This window comes from Juglans regia, chromosome 8, assembly GCF_001411555.2.
Source record: "Juglans regia cultivar Chandler chromosome 8, Walnut 2.0, whole genome shotgun sequence".
In the NCBI taxonomy this organism is placed as follows: domain Eukaryota; kingdom Viridiplantae; phylum Streptophyta; class Magnoliopsida; order Fagales; family Juglandaceae; genus Juglans; species Juglans regia.
The window spans coordinates 30,077,817-30,094,856 of NC_049908.1; the positions used below are offsets into that span (position 1 = coordinate 30,077,817).

General features: G+C 37.9%; 3 protein-coding genes and 1 pseudogene across 5 annotated transcripts in view; 2 read left to right on the forward strand and 2 right to left on the reverse strand.

The window, feature by feature from the left end:
* The window catches only part of LOC109004516 (probable disease resistance protein At4g27220), a 963,953-nt gene that overhangs the window by 635,223 nt on the left and 311,690 nt on the right, over positions 1-17,040 (reverse strand). The gene's annotated exons all lie outside the window — the stretch shown is intronic.
* LOC109015987 lies at positions 63-6,558 on the reverse strand. Of its 2 annotated transcripts, XR_002000018.2 has the most exons (8): positions 6,231-6,558; positions 4,571-4,650; positions 4,141-4,211; positions 3,651-3,721; positions 3,482-3,563; positions 2,430-2,479; positions 904-1,073; positions 63-346 (listed from the first exon to the last, which is right to left on the reverse strand). XR_002000018.2 is itself a non-coding variant. In XM_018998448.2 (7 exons), the coding sequence occupies exons 1-7, from the start codon at positions 6,342-6,344 to the stop codon at positions 1,005-1,007; spliced, it is 537 nt and encodes a 178-aa protein (XP_018853993.1). In that variant the 5' UTR covers positions 6,345-6,558; the 3' UTR covers positions 353-1,004. The 2 variants fall into 2 exon arrangements, 1 of the variants encoding a protein (XP_018853993.1); XM_018998448.2 differs by lacking the exon at positions 63-346 and having other exon boundaries at positions 353-1,073.
* Positions 1,217-1,353, forward strand: LOC118349378 (annotated as a pseudogene).
* LOC109015968 (HMG1/2-like protein) lies at positions 8,379-10,262 on the forward strand. The gene is made up of 8 exons (XM_018998427.2): positions 8,379-8,519; positions 8,603-8,658; positions 8,792-8,893; positions 9,032-9,089; positions 9,202-9,246; positions 9,341-9,421; positions 9,515-9,583; positions 9,706-10,262. Exons 2-8 carry the CDS (start codon positions 8,612-8,614, stop codon positions 9,727-9,729), a joined length of 426 nt encoding a protein of 141 aa, XP_018853972.2. The 5' UTR covers positions 8,379-8,519; positions 8,603-8,611; the 3' UTR covers positions 9,730-10,262.

Below are 17,040 nucleotides of genomic sequence, written 5' to 3' on the forward strand. Positions count from 1 at the left end.
ACCACAAATTTGGTTGGAGAAGAGGCCGAGCAAGACCTATGGTCAAAACCTATTGGCCAGACTGATGTGGTAAACATTTTTATATTTACTGATGTGGTAAACAATCTTAAAAAAAGTAGAATATTCAATATAGTTCATAAGTTGTATTATTCAAATAATAAGTTCATTGGTTTAGACTTGAAAAAAATGTTACAAGTTCATAAAATGAGGCTGCTGTGTTACAAGATCCGCCCTCGTATCGTATCGTTTCTCGATCCACCCATCTAAGCATATGGGAAAAAGAAGCTGCAAGCAACACAGCTTCTTGTTGCTGCTTCGCTCTAGCTCTAGTTCTAGCTCTTCCTTCCTATATCAAAATTGCAGGATCCACAATCTCATGCGTACATACAATATTTCTAACAGACTCTACTAATGTTGCATTTTCATCAAGTTATCGGCATAAAACCAAAGAAGGCTAGCTCTAATCTCAATCTCACACTTACAACCTATCAAGCAGCATACCCAACTTAAAATAAAACTATCATTACTTTCTTTCAAAAAAATAAAAGTAAAAACAAAGCCATCATTCTTTTTTTGATAAGTAACAAAGCCATCATTCTTCAGAATGATTACTTATAGAAAGATTGATTGTCGCATGTGTGCGTGTGTATGTGTAATATATATGTGTGTGTAAACAAAACAAAAATTATGGGATGCCACAATGTCTTATGTATGAAATTATATATGTTATAGAGTAGCAATGCCATTCTTTCTAGAATATAATTTGCAATAGACAGGCAGCACTGCTTTGAATTTCATTTACCAAGATATGAAATGTATTTAACAAGATGCTAATTTTACTTTTCACTACTCTATAACATGGATTTACATCCATTCCAAATAAATATCAATAAAACAATGTACCTTGTTACTAGCAATGGCAGTGCAGGCGTTTTCTTCCTTGAAATTCAGGAAAAAAAGGCACTAATTCTGATGACAAGATACTAATCACCACTATACTTTTTCTAGTTGAAGAGTCGACAAACAAATTTGCTAACCCTGGTAGACAATATTAACCAAGGTATTATCCCAACCTGCAGTCACAACGGGAGGCCCATCAGAAGCAACATTCAGAAAACCAAAGTGCATCAGAATACATTAAAGATGACTTTCTTTTGATAAGTAAATTCAACCTCACACGATACTTTCCTAATTTTCTAGATGAGCGATGTATGGGTTGTCCGTAGAAGGGAGACAGACATATTTGGCATCTCCCCTAACAGGGCAGGGAACAGCCTTTGGGCTTACCTGTTACCAGCACCTCCGGTTAAGGCTCCCAACTCCTCAAGGTGGATCTTTTAACCAAATCCTCTCTTACCAAAAAAAAAAAATATATATATATATATATATGGGTTCAACTGAGTAACCAATTATGCTCATGACCGAACTTTTTATGCAAGGTTTGGCCTTATGAGTGTGTATCATGTCATATATCTAACTTAAATACATTACACATGCAAAAAATCGTTACGCATGATAGTTGGGAACCTCCACCGATAAAAGTGGTCCTGACCACCTATTCTCCAATAAAAGAACAAGATGATAAACCTATTAGCACCAGGATCAAAGCAGATGGTTCCAAAGTGTGTTACGAGATTATGTAGGTCCATACACAATTTCAAGCACTAAGAGCTGTCCAACCCTGTACATCTGTTAGCAGTTACCACGATAACTCACTCCATTGCTTTTTTTGTAATCGGTTGCACCGGGTGTTCTTCTCTTTGTAAATAAACTACATTGCAACTCTTTTGTAAAGATTGTCAACAATAGGTGCACCTGCTAAGAGTCGCCCTCCCAGAAGAGTAATAGGCAGATTTTTCAACCCATTACATGGACGGGAGGGGTCAATCTTTAAAGACAGAAAAAGGGTGGGTAAGATTTTTCTTTCTTCTCCTTTTTTTTTTATATATATATTTATTTATTTATGTTGGGGAACCTCTCCAAGGCAAGGCCCTTTGGACCCACCCTTGCAGAGTAAACCCCGGTCCCGTGCATCGTATTCTTGAAAGTTTCCCTACACGGAACTAAGGGTGGGTAAGATTTAAGGGATGGATGGGTAAGATTAAAGGGTTTCAACTTTGGATACTACTCGCCCATTTAACATTATATTATATATATATATCCACTTTCTCTTCATACCCCTTGGACTGGCAAGCCACTACTGAAGTGAGGGAAGATAGGTGCCAGGGTAGGGCTGAAATCTACCTGTAGGGGGCAGTGCTCAGCCTTAGTTAAAAAAGATGCACTACAACAGGTATGGGAAGTGAGTGCTGGCCCAGCCATTTCTGAGAACTAGCTAGTGAAACAAATTTTAAGTTCTCTGCATAGGTTTCTATCGTAAAGTGTGCACAAATATAATAAGAAAAGAAAACAAGTTAAAGGCTATTTACCATAACATTGTTGTTTAAGGTACCTCCAGCCCTCCAAGATAACACCCTCCCTGCAAAGAGAAAAGAAGCAAACACATGAGTTCAGAATGCGGTAGGAAGTCTCTAATATTTTTCATTTTATTCTTGATAAATATTCAGCTTGCCAAAGGCAATTTAAGATGATTTTTTAGGCTTTTTGTAAAAGTTGTTTTGGTTTTTGGAAAACCTTAAAACTTTTTTTTCCCAAACATTCAGTTAGTCTGATCTTACGGCAGTAAATAAAAGGATGTCACAAGCTGATCCAGTGATTATTTTAAGGGGGGGCCAACTTTTTTACCATGTGACACATTTATGTAAAATAAAAAGAGATTAAAAAATCTTTAAAGCATAATTATATATAAAATTAGATCTTGATAATTTTCTACACACACAATGAAATAATTTTTTTTTTTTTATAAGTCACAATGAAATAAAATTCTAAAACACAATTTAATATATGTTTCAGATTTCTACCAATAATGTTTCATAGTATAATATTCATCCATTTTTATTTTTGTAATTAAATATATAGAATTTATTTTCTTCATAAACTAAGTGATCTTTTAGAAGGTCATCTTTCATTCTAGTATGTAAGCTAGTTTATCAAGTTTTATGTAAAATCTAGATATTTTCGTGTCACATTAAAATGCTATAATTGAGACCTTAAATAAAAAATTTCTTAAGTCAATGAAGTCCAGAGGATAAAACCTCTCAACTATTTTTCATATAGATCATCAACCATACAAAATTTTGGGACTATAGGAAAAAAAAATGGAGAGAGGCATTTCTAGGTATATTGAAATTTTAGAGAGCATATGGGGATTATAAATATTTGGTTGGGGGGAGGGGGGCATCTTCTATATTTATAGAATTATAAATAAAATCTAGGGAGTGTTCGAATTTTCAAAAAATTTTGGGGCCTAAGCACAACGTGGGTCTGCCACTGAGCTGATCAATCAAACTGCAAGTCTATCAAGTATAATTTCAGGGGCAGAAGCCAAGATAGTAAAATGATGAGTGGCAAAAGGCATTACCGAAGGGTTGCACGAGTTGCTCAGAAATGGTTGCAACAGGAACCCTCCAAAACCAACAAACGAGCACAAAATAGGTAAAAACCTACAATACAACAAAACCAACAAACCCTTCAGAACTCAAACAAGGGAGGAAGTTAACTCGACAAAATTTCAGAAGCTCCAGAAGCACCTTAGAAAGAAACAGAACTTTCAGATACAAATCATAAGACACTTTCATTTCCTTGCTCTTTGATTCTTGATCTGGAAAACAGTCAAGTGTTAGAAGCATTATATAGGGGAAAAATAAAACATAAAAACCTCCACAAATGCAGTGCAATGTTCTCTTGAAAGTTCTTTTCTTTGATTTTTTCTTTTCCCATTTTAAGGATTGCACAATGGACATATGGTGGGCAACTGGCAACATTCACCATAAGCATATTGCAAGATAACAGTTGACACGATAAATCTAAAGAAGGTATGCTGAAAACTTGAAATAATGAACCACATAGCTCCTAAATAGCAAGCAATTTTCAAAACAGCCCAATAGCTCGTTCACAAAACTAGATTCGAGACACTTTTATATATTATGACATGTCTTTAACATGAGTAAATATAAGTTTTTTTTCATGCGTCAAGATGAATAAATATAAGTGAATGAGCCGAGCTGCAAATAGTCTCACAATTTGCAAGTTCCTTCTCCTTGGCAGCTGCTAACCTCCTTAGTTTTGCAGCTTGTGCAAATGTGGATGGCCTGTGATCAACCAAGGAGCAAATCATATGGTTATACACAATAGATACCAGACAAGCCTAAATTTAGGAATAATAAACAACAAATGCAGGATGCATAGTCAGATACCAGTAATTGCTAAAAAACACTTTATGAAATATTATATCAAGTTAGTGTTAAAACACTTATTTGAAATGGTTAGCTTTAGCGTTCCCTGTTTGCCTGAAAAAAATATTCAAGCATATGCTCTTTCGTTTTGGGTTTTACTTGTTCTAATTCGTCGGTACTTCAAAGCGTAAAAACATTCATAATGATGTTTTATTGAGAGATTTAGCTGGAAAGGTGGGTGAATAGACTTCACATAAACCTCTAGAACCACTCACTGTGACAAGGAGCTCGCCTCTTTCAAGAGTTGCTTTATCTCTCCACGCAACTGGATTGAGACAGCACTCTTGGATCCTCTCTGAAAATAAACCACATGAAAAAAATAAACAAATCATTTAAGAACAGGAAACTTAACTAGAATTGAATTTCATGGGCCGAAAAATATATCCCAGATATCCAGAATAGGAGTAATTACTTGGTTCTGGTACAACAGACAATCATTGCATGGAGAGATAGGAAAGTTTGAACTCCAAAAAATGTTGACTTGGAATCTGATTCCTTACTGGTTGTTTTTTTTTTTTGATAGGTAAACGGTAGTATTAATAAGGATAGGCATAACCCAAGTACACAAGAACAAGAAGATATACAAGAGATAATACCTATCTAGTTCACTATAGAAGAAAGAAAATCATGTACATTTTGGCCATTAAAATCTACAGATATAGCCCAAACATATAAGGTGCGAAAAAATAAAGCTCGAAACTCCTCTAAAGTCCACTCCCTGTCTTCGAATGTCCGCTCGTTATGCTCTCGCCATATGCACCATATAATGCAGGTAGGGACCATCTTCCACACAACTTTAATTTGTGGAGCACCACCCAGCATCACCCAGTTTAACCCTATTCGACTGAACACTTCGCTCCACACGGCTCTCGCTATCTCACAATGTAGCAGGAGATGATCCACTGTCTCGTCAGTTTTCCAGGGCCGCTGTCTCGCCAGTTTTCCAGGAGATGATCCACCTTACTGGTTGTGAATTGGCTAAACTTCAAAAGGGGCTTATATTTGTCTATTCTGGATGTTTGGGAGGACATAATAAGTTTTGTGGCATTCTTTTCTATTTGGTTTACCATGTATTTAGAGAAGTCAGTGGTATTGCTGATTTTTTTGGCAAAAGTGGAGCTAGAGGAGCATCAGGTCATCATTTTGATCCCTGCAATGTTCCAAATGAAGTGACGGGTTTCTTTAGGCATGAGAAAGTTGGGTGCAGCTACTTGAGAATTGAGATGTAAACGATAATTTGTTGCTATGGTGTTCTGTTGTATACTTGTTTCTAGCAGGTTGATACTACTCTGGTTTTATTTATAATTTTTTATAATCTTTGAAGCTTGATTTTTGGATGTTTTGTACCAAGCTTCTCTGTAACCACGGCATTTTTCCGTCACATGAGAGGAATAATCAATAAAATTAGGTACCGTCCTCGTCCTAAAAAAGTTTAGTTTTTGTATTGTTTTTTGAAAAAGAAAAAATAAAAACATTGCATGGGGAGCGAGTAGAACAAAATCTTTCCCCGGGAAGACCGGCATGCAATCAAGGCAGTCAAGACTTAAGAGCCATTCTATACACATATGAGCGCATTGAGCTGCTAAGTTGAAGATGAGATTCATTTAAGCTTTTTTGTAAAGAGAATATTTTTGTTCAAGGAAAATTCTCAATGTGATGTAACATCAACCATTTTTTTCTTTCTAAGTCCAATCTATCCAGATTCTTGTGAGCAATAACACAATACATCTCTAATCGCAACCACCATCCAACTCATGGAAATATTAGTATTACAAAAATACAGAAAATCAGTTGAAACCTTAATTAAATTAGAGAGAAGCTGAATCGAGAAAAATAAATCAAATTTTAAATAAAGCTAGAAGAATCCGAATGTACATTTTTTTTAAAGTGCTCAAGCCATCTGGAGAGGAACTGGAAGCCGATAACAATCATGAAGATCAGAGGAGCTGCAAGCGAGCCTCGATGTCCTAGGGTTTCTTCTCCTCCCATCTCTCTCTCTATCTCTCTCTCTCTCGCTCTGAGCTTGGTCGCTTCGTACGCGGCGATGCAGGAGATACTGTGACGAGGATATTCTGGTTAACGGCTGGGCCGTAACAACGTAAAGAGTCCTACTCGGCTTGAAGCCCGGTCCGATCATCTCCTGCGCATATTTATTTTGGGGGGCAACGCTACACTCCCTCCCTGTCACCAAATTGGTATTTATCCCGTGAGAATTGCTACCTCCTTAAAAGATTTTACAAAAGAAATTTTACGAATTGAAATAGTTTAGTGTAGTATATTAAATTTATTTTATAAAAAAAAATAATTTTAAAATCAATGTATAACATAAATCACATCAATTTATAAAATTTTTTTGTGATAAAGTATTTCTTTTATATCAATAAAAATACTTTAACACATATAAATTTATAAATTGATATACATATTTTAATTTGTAAAGCTGTTTTTTATTTCAAAGTAGATATAATTTACTCGTGTCAGTTTATTACATTTATCTTTCTATCTTTGTCTATAACACTTATGTTTTAACTATTATTATTATATTTGAGAACGAGTTCTGCACTCTAACAATTCGTTTGGATAGATAAATAAAATGAGATGGTTTTATATGAATTAAATAAAATATTATTATAATATTATTTTTTAATATTATTATTATTATTTTAAAATTTTAAATTTTTAAATTATTTATTATATTTTATATAAAATTTTAAAATAATAAAAATGATAAGATGAAATTATTTTTATATCCAAACGAGTCGTAAAAGACATCGAAAAAAAAGCTTATCGTTTGTGTATTAAACAGTGTTACAAAGTAGAATAATGTCGCGTGGATAATGTTCTATTGGCCTCTAAATACCTAACAACTAACTAATTAGGATTCGTATAAATGAATTTTAAATATATTTTTGTTTTGATTTTTGTAGATTTAGGTAAATAATTAGATAAGATAAAAGTTATTTATAATTGTGAATTGTATAATTATCACGTAATCATTTTAAAAAAATAAATAAAATATGAGATCCACATAAAAAAAATTAATTCTTTAATAGTGGACTCTACTTTTTTTTAAAACGATTACGCAATATTTATACACTTTACGATTATATGCAGAATTACTTGATTGGAGACTATTTATTATGTTTTACTTTTAAATTTATCATTTAATATCACATTAATAAATATTAAAAAAATGAGAATAAAAAATATGATAAGTAAATTTTTTATTTTTTAAAATATAAGTGAATCAAACGGGCTAATATCTACTAGAGTCCCAAATGAAAAAGCATTCACATAAAAAAAATATATATTTTCACAATCTACTCAATCACAATTGAGCAATGCTAGGTACAGTCCCAACTTGGAGACTATATGTGCAGACATATGATATTTTAACTTTAAAATTTATTAAAATTACAAAATTATTCCTCTTAAAATAATATTTTCTCTCATTTAATAATGTGCCTGCACATACAATACAGTCCCTACTTCAAGACTGCAAATAGAATTTCTCATCACAATTTGATATCAAATGATTGAATAACGAGTAATAAATGATAAATATTTATTTGATTTACATTAAAAATATGAGAAAATGGTGGAAACCAAAAAAAACCATGTTCGCAGTTCCGTTGAAACGTGTACACGTGCCTCCAACATAATATGCGTCAGCCTCGGCAAAGCAATAACAGAAGCCCACGCGTCCACACTGTTGCCATTGAACTTCTCCTTGAATATCTGAGAGAAAAGAACAAATAAGAGAGAGAAATCGAGAGCACGCGGATCAACGACGTGGTTAACTGATTAGAATTTATTTCAATTCATCTTATATTATTATTATAAATGTTTTATATAAAATAATAAATAATTTATTTTTTTAAAATATTTAAATAATAATAATTTTAAAAAATAATATTTTATTCCTATCTAATTCCGAAACCTCAGTTAAATATTTTTGAAATCCCGCGCAAACCTGCACTTCAATTCGCTCGCGATTCAGTTTTTAATTTTTCTTTCCTTCCTTCTCTCTCCTTCTTGCTCACAAGCACCAGTACACCACACCAACAAAGCAAAAGCGTGCATCTCTCTCTCTCTCACTCTCTCTCTCTTGTTCTTTCTGCGTGTCCTTACTTGTCTTCTTCTTCGAAAATTCTAGCTCCAAAGGTAAACCGCAGACTCTGACTGGTTCTAACCCTTTCTCACCGATCCTCGACCTTTTCTCACCATTTCTCGTCGTTTTCGTGCAGAAAATCGCCATGAAAGGCGGCAAGTCTAAGGCTGATACCGTAAAAACCGACATCAGGTGGGTTTTCTTCATATTTCCTGTTTCTGCTTCCAGTGTTTGTGATTATTTGCAGATTTATTATCTCTCGTATCTTAGCTCATTTCTATATTGAACCTATTTGCACGTTCTGTTCCATGGTGTTTGTTGTTAGGCTGAAGAGTAAAGGTGCTGGAACGGGCAAGAGACAATCGAAGAAAGCTGCAAAAGATCCAAATAAGCCGAAGAGACCTGCAAGTGCCTTCTTCGTTTTCATGTATGGATTCTAATTCAAAACATGCACTGATCCGTTATTCTCTCTCTCTCTCTGTTTCAATTAATAGTTTACCCGTGATTCTTTCTTTCTACGGAAAATAATTTTCTGTGTTCTTTTCTAACGAATATAAAAATAAAGGGAGGACTTTCGGATGCAATACGCAATAGAGCATCCCAACAACAAGGCTGTGTCGGCGGTAAAACTCATCTAATCGACTCAGATCTTCTCGCTTTTGGAGTTTCACGTCCCTAATTATAATTTTATATAAGAAAATATGTATTGATTTGGGGGAAATGAACAATTATTAGGTGGGTAAAGCCGGAGGGCAAAAGTGGAAGTCGATGTCTGAAGCTGTGAGTATTTTTACAATAAATTGGAAAAGTTGCTGAGTTGAAGCATTAAAATCCATGGCTTACCTAGGTTGGTTTATGTGGCCAAAATATTTAGGAGAAAGCTCCTTATGTGGTCAAGGCAGAGAAGAGGAAGACAGAGTACAACAAGAACATGGAGGCTTACAATAAGAAATTGGTAAGCAAAGCTCTATTAATTGATAATATTAAAGCCAGTGCGTTTAGTGTAGTGTATTGGGAACTAATTAATTTGAGAATCGGGTTTTGATAGGCCAGAGGAGGAAATGGAGCGGATGAGGAAGAATCTGACAAGTCCAACTCTGAAGTGAATGATGAAGAGGTTTTGTTCTCTTAGATTCTCACTTTTAACATTTGATGATGGCTTTCTTTTAGTTATTTTTGTTCTCTATATTTTTCTCTTTTAAGAAAAGAAAGGACGGAATTTGTATGTTGTGTTTGTAGGAGGAAGAAGAGGATGGTGAGTAGAAAGAAAGCTGAGGGAACTCAGCTCAATTGGTGTAGCGGTTGCTTTAGGATATATTATTTAAATGATAAAAATAGCTGCTTTTTTTGAAAAAAAAAATCCTTTTAGAGTTAATTAGAGAGAGTGAAGGGATTAGTTTCAGAGGATTTTAATGAATCCCCTATGGTTCTGTACCTAATCTTTTAGTTTCAGATTTGCCTCTTGCTGTTAATTCCTTCGCTTAATTTTATCCTCGTGCCTTTTGGAAGTACTTTATAAATGAAATCGATTTTTATAAATGAAGTCTGGTTCTTGGGCTCTGGGCCCTGACGTGGTAAATTCTGGAGCAACATCGTGCCTGGATGTGTTGGGCTGGCTTCTTGATGACATGGAAAAGTTGCGTGTTACGTGCTATCGTTCGGTTTTTTGACCAGATACCGAAGAGCAATGACAGTCAGTATTCGAAACCTGATATGGTCCACATTTTGGGATTTTGCTCAATTTTTGTCACACTTGACAATGGGAGTTCGGTTGGACCAAAAATTTATGTTGTCCTATCAATAATTTAAATGAGTTTAATTTTTTTTTTTTTATGAGAAGTTAAAAACGTAATAAATCTTATGAAAATTTTGTTTGAAGTGGATTGAGATACTTTAACAACCAGACAGCCTTAAATTTTGTTAACCAGTTGTGTACTCCTGAGTCATTGCCCGCAAATCAAGTTTCACCAAAGGCAAGTTAGAAAAGATCGTGCACGATTGTATTATGAAGTGAGTTGTTTGGGAAACCTAAATCGGTTTGCATGTTGATGTCGTGTTTCACAACTTGGGCAATTCTATGTTGCAAGGCTGGGTCTTGATCCTGTTGAGATAGAGAAAGGGGAATCGTGGTGTTGTGGTACTTCTGATGCCTAAATCAATTGTTAAGATGGAGTGAAAGAGAGAAGTATTCAATAAGAGAGAATATGGGTTAAGTAGAATTCCTCTTCTGGTTGAGGGAGAGGGTATTTATACCTAGTCGGGCAACCCTCGAGGTGGAGGTAGTGTGTGTTCAGCTCTGTATTGGGGTTAGGTGTCTTTGCCAACTCCTTGTTGTGATGTAGGCTTGTTAGACATGATTGCGACTGTCATTGATACCCTAGAAGGCACGTCGTGGCATGCCGAGCCCCCTTGTTAGACCCCCACGTCGAGTTGCCTCAAGAGGAGCCGCACACGCCCTAGTCATGGTGGGGACATGCACCTTGGCTAGCCCACAACCATGCCTTGGCTCGTGGGGTGACACGCACGGGGCGCCCAGCATGCATGCATGCCTTGGCCCGCGCGATGGCACTCACGAGGCGCCCAGCATGCGGGCTAGCAAGGCTAACAGGCGCACGGCAGCACGCACAGCACAAGCCAGCACGCAGCACAAGTCAACGCGCACAGGCTCGCAGCGTAGGCCCGCCGCACATGCGCGCAGCACAGGCCCGAGCGCACATGCGTGTAGCACCAGGCTCCCCAGTGGGCCGCACGCCCAGGCACTTCACAGTGCGCAGGCCCGTGCGCACATCAGTGGGCCGCATGGCCCGTGCATGTCACACCATGGTTTAGTCCATGGCTCTATTTTATTGTTTTATTTATTTAGTCCTTTAATTAATTGCTATTTACTTTAAAGGGATCATTTTGGGGTTTCCAAGTTGTAACCTATAAATAGGACTCTTAGTCATTTCATTCACATCTTTTGACAAAACTCTTAGAGAGAGCATTATTGTTTGAGAGGTCAATTTCGGTGTCTTAGCACTTGGGCTTGTTGGGTGACATTCGTTGATCCCAAGAAGAGGATTACACTTTGCAATTCTTTGAATAAGTGTAGTTCGAATTTCTTGTTCATACCACTTGGTGCAATTCATGAATCCAAGTTGGTTTATCAATATATGAGGTTATTCAATAATTGTGCAACCCGTGAATCAAGTTTGGATTATCTTAGTGTTCTTTCTTTTATTGTATTCAAGACATAAGAGTTCTTACTTGTGTTCTTGAGTGGCTTCGAAGTGTTCTTGGTGTTCTTCATTATATTCGGTTATTCAATCCATTTGATTATCATTTTCAGCCAACTAAGATGTTATTCAACTTACCCTAAGTTGAAGTAACTCTTGTGTTGCCCTAGCCGAATATTAAATTGGTAAGACAAATTCCATTCGGCTATCCATTGCCATATTGGGAGTTGTCAAATCCATCCACCACACTTTCCATTTCTAGCTCAAACAATTAGGAAACTTACCTAATTACTGCACTATCCTATTTCGGCAACCCTAGCCGCCCCTTCCATTATCCCACTTTGGAAACCCTAGCCGCCCCACTCCTTGTCCACTTAGGACAAACCCTAGCCGCTACCCTCATTCCATATTTGACAAACCCTAGCCGCCCCACTTCCTTACCCTTTTGGGCAAACCCTAGCCGCCAATATCCTTTTCCATTTCGGGAAACCCTAATACACCTCATTGCCGTGCACCATCCCTTCATCCTACCCTACACTTACATCATCCAACCCCAATATCCCATATTCTTACTAGCCGAAATACACAACCCCATTTTGACACATTGGTCATCTTGACCATCTTTGGACGTGGACCAAGCAAGAGAAGGACTTAGACTCGGTCACTTCAAGGCTACTATTGGATTGGCAAGACAAGTGTTTAGGGACTAGACCGAGGTCCCTAACACCCCCACACCGCATTAAATGCGATGTGGCTTCCTGTCATGACGTGTCTGCCTTCATCCTATTAATGCAGTGTGGTTCTGGTCAAGTATATCTAGGGGTGCTACCCGCCCCATACGGGGCGGGGTAGCCCCCACCCCGCCCCCCGCCCCCGCATGGGCGGGGGGTGAATAGACTCATCCGCCCCCCGCCCCCGGAGTGCGGGGGCGGGGGACCCCGTCCGGTTGACGGGGTGCGGGTGGAGGGGGTCCTCCGTCCGCACCCCTGCAGCAGTACTGGGCCTAAGGCCCAGAAGCGGTTTCTGGGCCTTTTTTGGCCCAGAAACAGTTTCTGGGCCATTTTCGGCCCATAAAAATATATTTTACATTTTTAAAAAAAGAAGAGTTAAAAAAAAAAAAACACAATTTTATATAATTAAGACTAATGAAATACTACTATAGAGTATAGACTACAAGTTTACTACCTAATAAACTAATAAATAATAATAATAACTAAGCTATTACAAAAATAAAATGAAAAGTCTAACTGTCTAAACAATTACAAATAAAAGTGTCCAAGGGACATTGTATCAACATTATAAAATTACAAATAAAATATATAATACATACATATGATAGACTAATTCAAAATTCAAAAATCTACGAAATTAATAATCAAATAAAAGATGCGAGCGGTTTGGGTCTTTGACTGTGACATTTGGGGCGGCCGGATGGGTAATCTTGAGGCTTGAGGCTTGAGGCTTGAGCACATGTTCATATAGCAGTGGAGGTAGACATCGTCTGAGTCGTCTCATGTGTTGCTACAACAATCAATACTAAAATTAATACTGATGAAATTGAAATGAATATAAATAAATACTGATGAAATTGAAATGAATATAAATAAATCAAAATAATAAAATAAAAACAATAATTACCAGATGGTCCAGATCCAGACTGATCACCACCCTCTTCGTCAATCTCTTTAAAATCTAACACATCCGGAACATAAATATCCTTTCCCATCGTCCAACTCTGTGTGCATATCAATGCCTCCATAGTTGTAGGAGACAATGAACTACGGAAAGGATCTAATATGCGCCCTCCGGTACTAAAGGCAGACTTCGAGGCAACGGTGCTAATAGGGATGACCAATATACAACGGGCAATCTCAGAAAGAATGGGATATTTCTTTGATGCTACCTTCCACCATCCTAAAATGTCAAAATCATCATCATCTTGAATAAGATCCGTTGAAAAATAACTGTCTAACTCTGAAACCACCTCCGTAGATTGATGAACTAGTGTGCGAGGGTTTTCGTCCATGCCAATCTACGCTTCTTTGTTGCCCCGGTGTCTGGAGGAGGTGTTGGGATATGTGTAGGTGTAGTAGATGTAGTACCACCCTTAATTGCATTAAACTCATCATAAAATCTATGAAGGGTATCGCGGGCCATCTCACCAATAAGATCAGTCCAAGCCTGATCATACGCAAGTCCCAAACCATATAACATGCCAGAAATTTTTAGACGGGGATCAAGAATAGTAGCCACATATAACAAAATATTGAGTCTAGTCAAATCTCCCCAATACTTGTCAAATTTGACCCTCATGGTCAATGCCATCCCCCTCATCCTTAGATTGGAACCCCTACACATGTCGTCTAATTCTTCTTTCACCCTACATATTTGTTGACAAAATTCATAGCATGTAGGGTGCAAAGAAGCAGATAACTTCAACGTGACTTCATAAAATAGCCCAAGAAAATCAACAAATGTAGCAACTACCTCCCAATCATCATCATTAGGCAATCCTAAACTCCCGTGCTCATCAAAGTATTTGACATATTGAATGTCTTCATCACCCAATAATTGAAAGGCTTTTTTATATTCTTGGGCCGCCTCCAACATCAAGAAAGTTGAGTTCTATCTGGTGGGAACATCAGTACAAAGACCCCTCTTTGATGTTATGCCCACACTCTTCGCAGCAATTTTGAATTTCTCCAATCTAGAAGGAGAAGACCTCACAAATTTCACAGCCAATCTAACTCGTGCAACCGAGTTATCAACATCTTTTAACCCCTCAGTCACAATTAGATTCAAGATATGTGCAGAACATCTAACATGCAAATATTCACCACCCAAGAATGTCTTATTTGCCTCTTTAAGATAAGTCTTCAGATATCCCAAGGCGACATCATTAGACGAGGCATTGTCAACCGAAACTGTCAAAACCCTACTCAACCCCCACTCCTTGATTGAGGCCTCTAAGGCCTTCCCAATTGTCTCACCCTTGTGATCAGTTATTTGACAAAACTTGATAATCTTTTTATGGAGAATCCAGTCAGAATCAATGAAATGGACAGTCAAAGACATATAATTAAAATTTTGGACTGAAGTCCAAGTATCGGTAGTGAGACAAACTACCAAACCCGCCAATTGGCCCCTCAAAACATCTTTATCTTTCCAGTACATCTTTTTAATATCCTTTGCCACAGTGTGGCGAGAAGGAAGCATAAATCTAGGTTCCAATTCTTGGACAAATTCTTGGAACCCTCTCCCATCCACAAACTGAAAAGGTAGCTCGTCTATGACAACCATACGAGCTAACTTCCTTCTACACTCATCAACATTATACTTTGTGAACCCCTTCAATGTTGAACCCCCACTACTCCCATCCGCCATTTTTTTAGTCCAATTTCTAGTCTTGATTGACCCTTCTCCACTAAGGATCTTAATATTGGACTTTTCTTGTATTGTTCCTCTAAATGGGCCTTTAACTGGGATGTACCATGTTTCCTATAGTGACATTCATATATTTTCCCACAATAATTACATTTAGCTTGTGGGTTATTGGGGTCACCACCCTCTAGTTTGGTAAAATGAGACCAAACTACGGAAACAGGTTTCTTACTTTGTGTGGGCTTAGGGGCGGGGCAAGGTGTATTCCCACTCCCAGGGGTTGGAGTAGGGTTAGGTTGTGGGTCAGGGGTACTGGTAGGGGCAGGGGTACTGGTAGGGGTGGGAGAGCTATCAGTGAACTCTCTTTGAGAAGACATTCCTGATTCCACAACACAACAAAAAATAAAAAAATCAATCAACATACGACATAATTCCAAACATGCACTTATCAATCACGTACGACATAATTCCAAACATAAACCCCTAAATTGAGTTAGGGGTTTCAATTGAGAGTTAGGGGTTTCAATTGAAACCCCAAACTGAAATTGGGGTTTCAGATTGAAACCCCCTCAATTTTAGGGGTTCAATCCGAAACCCCTCAACTTGAGGGGGTTTCAATTCAAACCCCTAAATTGAGTTAGGGGTTTCAATTGAAACCCCTTAATTTTCAATTTTGGGGTTTCAATTGAAACCCCTAACTCAATTTGGGGGTTTCAATTGAAACCCCTAGAATTGAGGGGGTTTCAATTTGGGGGTTTCAATTGAAACCCCTAACTCAATTTGGGGGTTTCAATTGAAACCCCAATTTCAGTTTGGGGTTTCAATTGAAACCCCTAACTCAATTTTGGGTTTCGGATTGAACCCCTAAATCAATTTAATGGTTCAATCCGAAACCCTAAATTGAGGGGGTTTCAATTGAAACCCCAAAATTGAGTTAGGGGTTTCAATTGAAACCCCTAAATTGAAAATTAAGGGGTTTCAATTGAACCCTTAAATCAATTTAGGGGTTCAATTCGAAACCCTAAAATTTAGGGGTTTCGATTGAAACCCCAAAATTTGAAGCACAAATTTCGGATTGGAACCCTAAATTGATTTAGGGTTCCAATCTACAAACAAAAACAAACAAACAAGTACAAAGAAACAGACGAATCAAACACACAAACAAAATTCTCCACAGCACACAAATTCACAAATTTCCCATCCTCCATCTTTGATTCAACCCAACCTTCCTCCAATCTCCAATCCAAAACAAAAAAAAAAAAAAGAATGGGTTTCGGATTTCTTACCTTTGAGTGGCGGCGAAATCCCAGTGAGAGACAGAGACGGAGAAGTGGCAGCGGTGGTGCTGCTCGTGCGAGACGGAGATTCGACTGAGAGAGAGAGAGGCTTGTGGATGCGAGTGCGAGACTGAGTCAGAGAGAGTGAGTGTGAGAGATCGGCGAGAGACTCAGAGACAGAGAGTGAGAACGGAGAGTGAGAGAGGAGAGAGTTCGAGAAGGAGAATGCAGAAATGAGAAATGGGAAGTAGACGCGGGGAAGGGGGGGGACCTTAACTAATAGTGAAACGGCGCCGTTTCACTATTAGTTGAGGGGCGGCACTTACCAGACGGACCTAAGTGAAACGGCACCGTTTTGTCTATAACAAAACGGCGCCGTTTCACTCTACTTATTTGTTTTTTTTTATATATATATATATATAGTTTTAATTATATTATATATATATATATATATATAACTCAAGCGGGGCGGGGAAAAGCGGAAGCGGCCTATGCAATGCTTATCTCGATCTTCTCATGGGGTGCGAGCGGGGCCCCCGCACCTGCTTTAGAGGGCGGATCCCCCGCCCCGCATGTGCGGGGGCGGGGCGAACGGGGCGGGTCAGCGGGGAACGGGGCCCCGCTGCCCACCCTTAAGTATATCCATCCTTCTGATCTGTCCGGATGCCAGGGTTCAGGGACAATGAGTGTAAGGAAGTTTT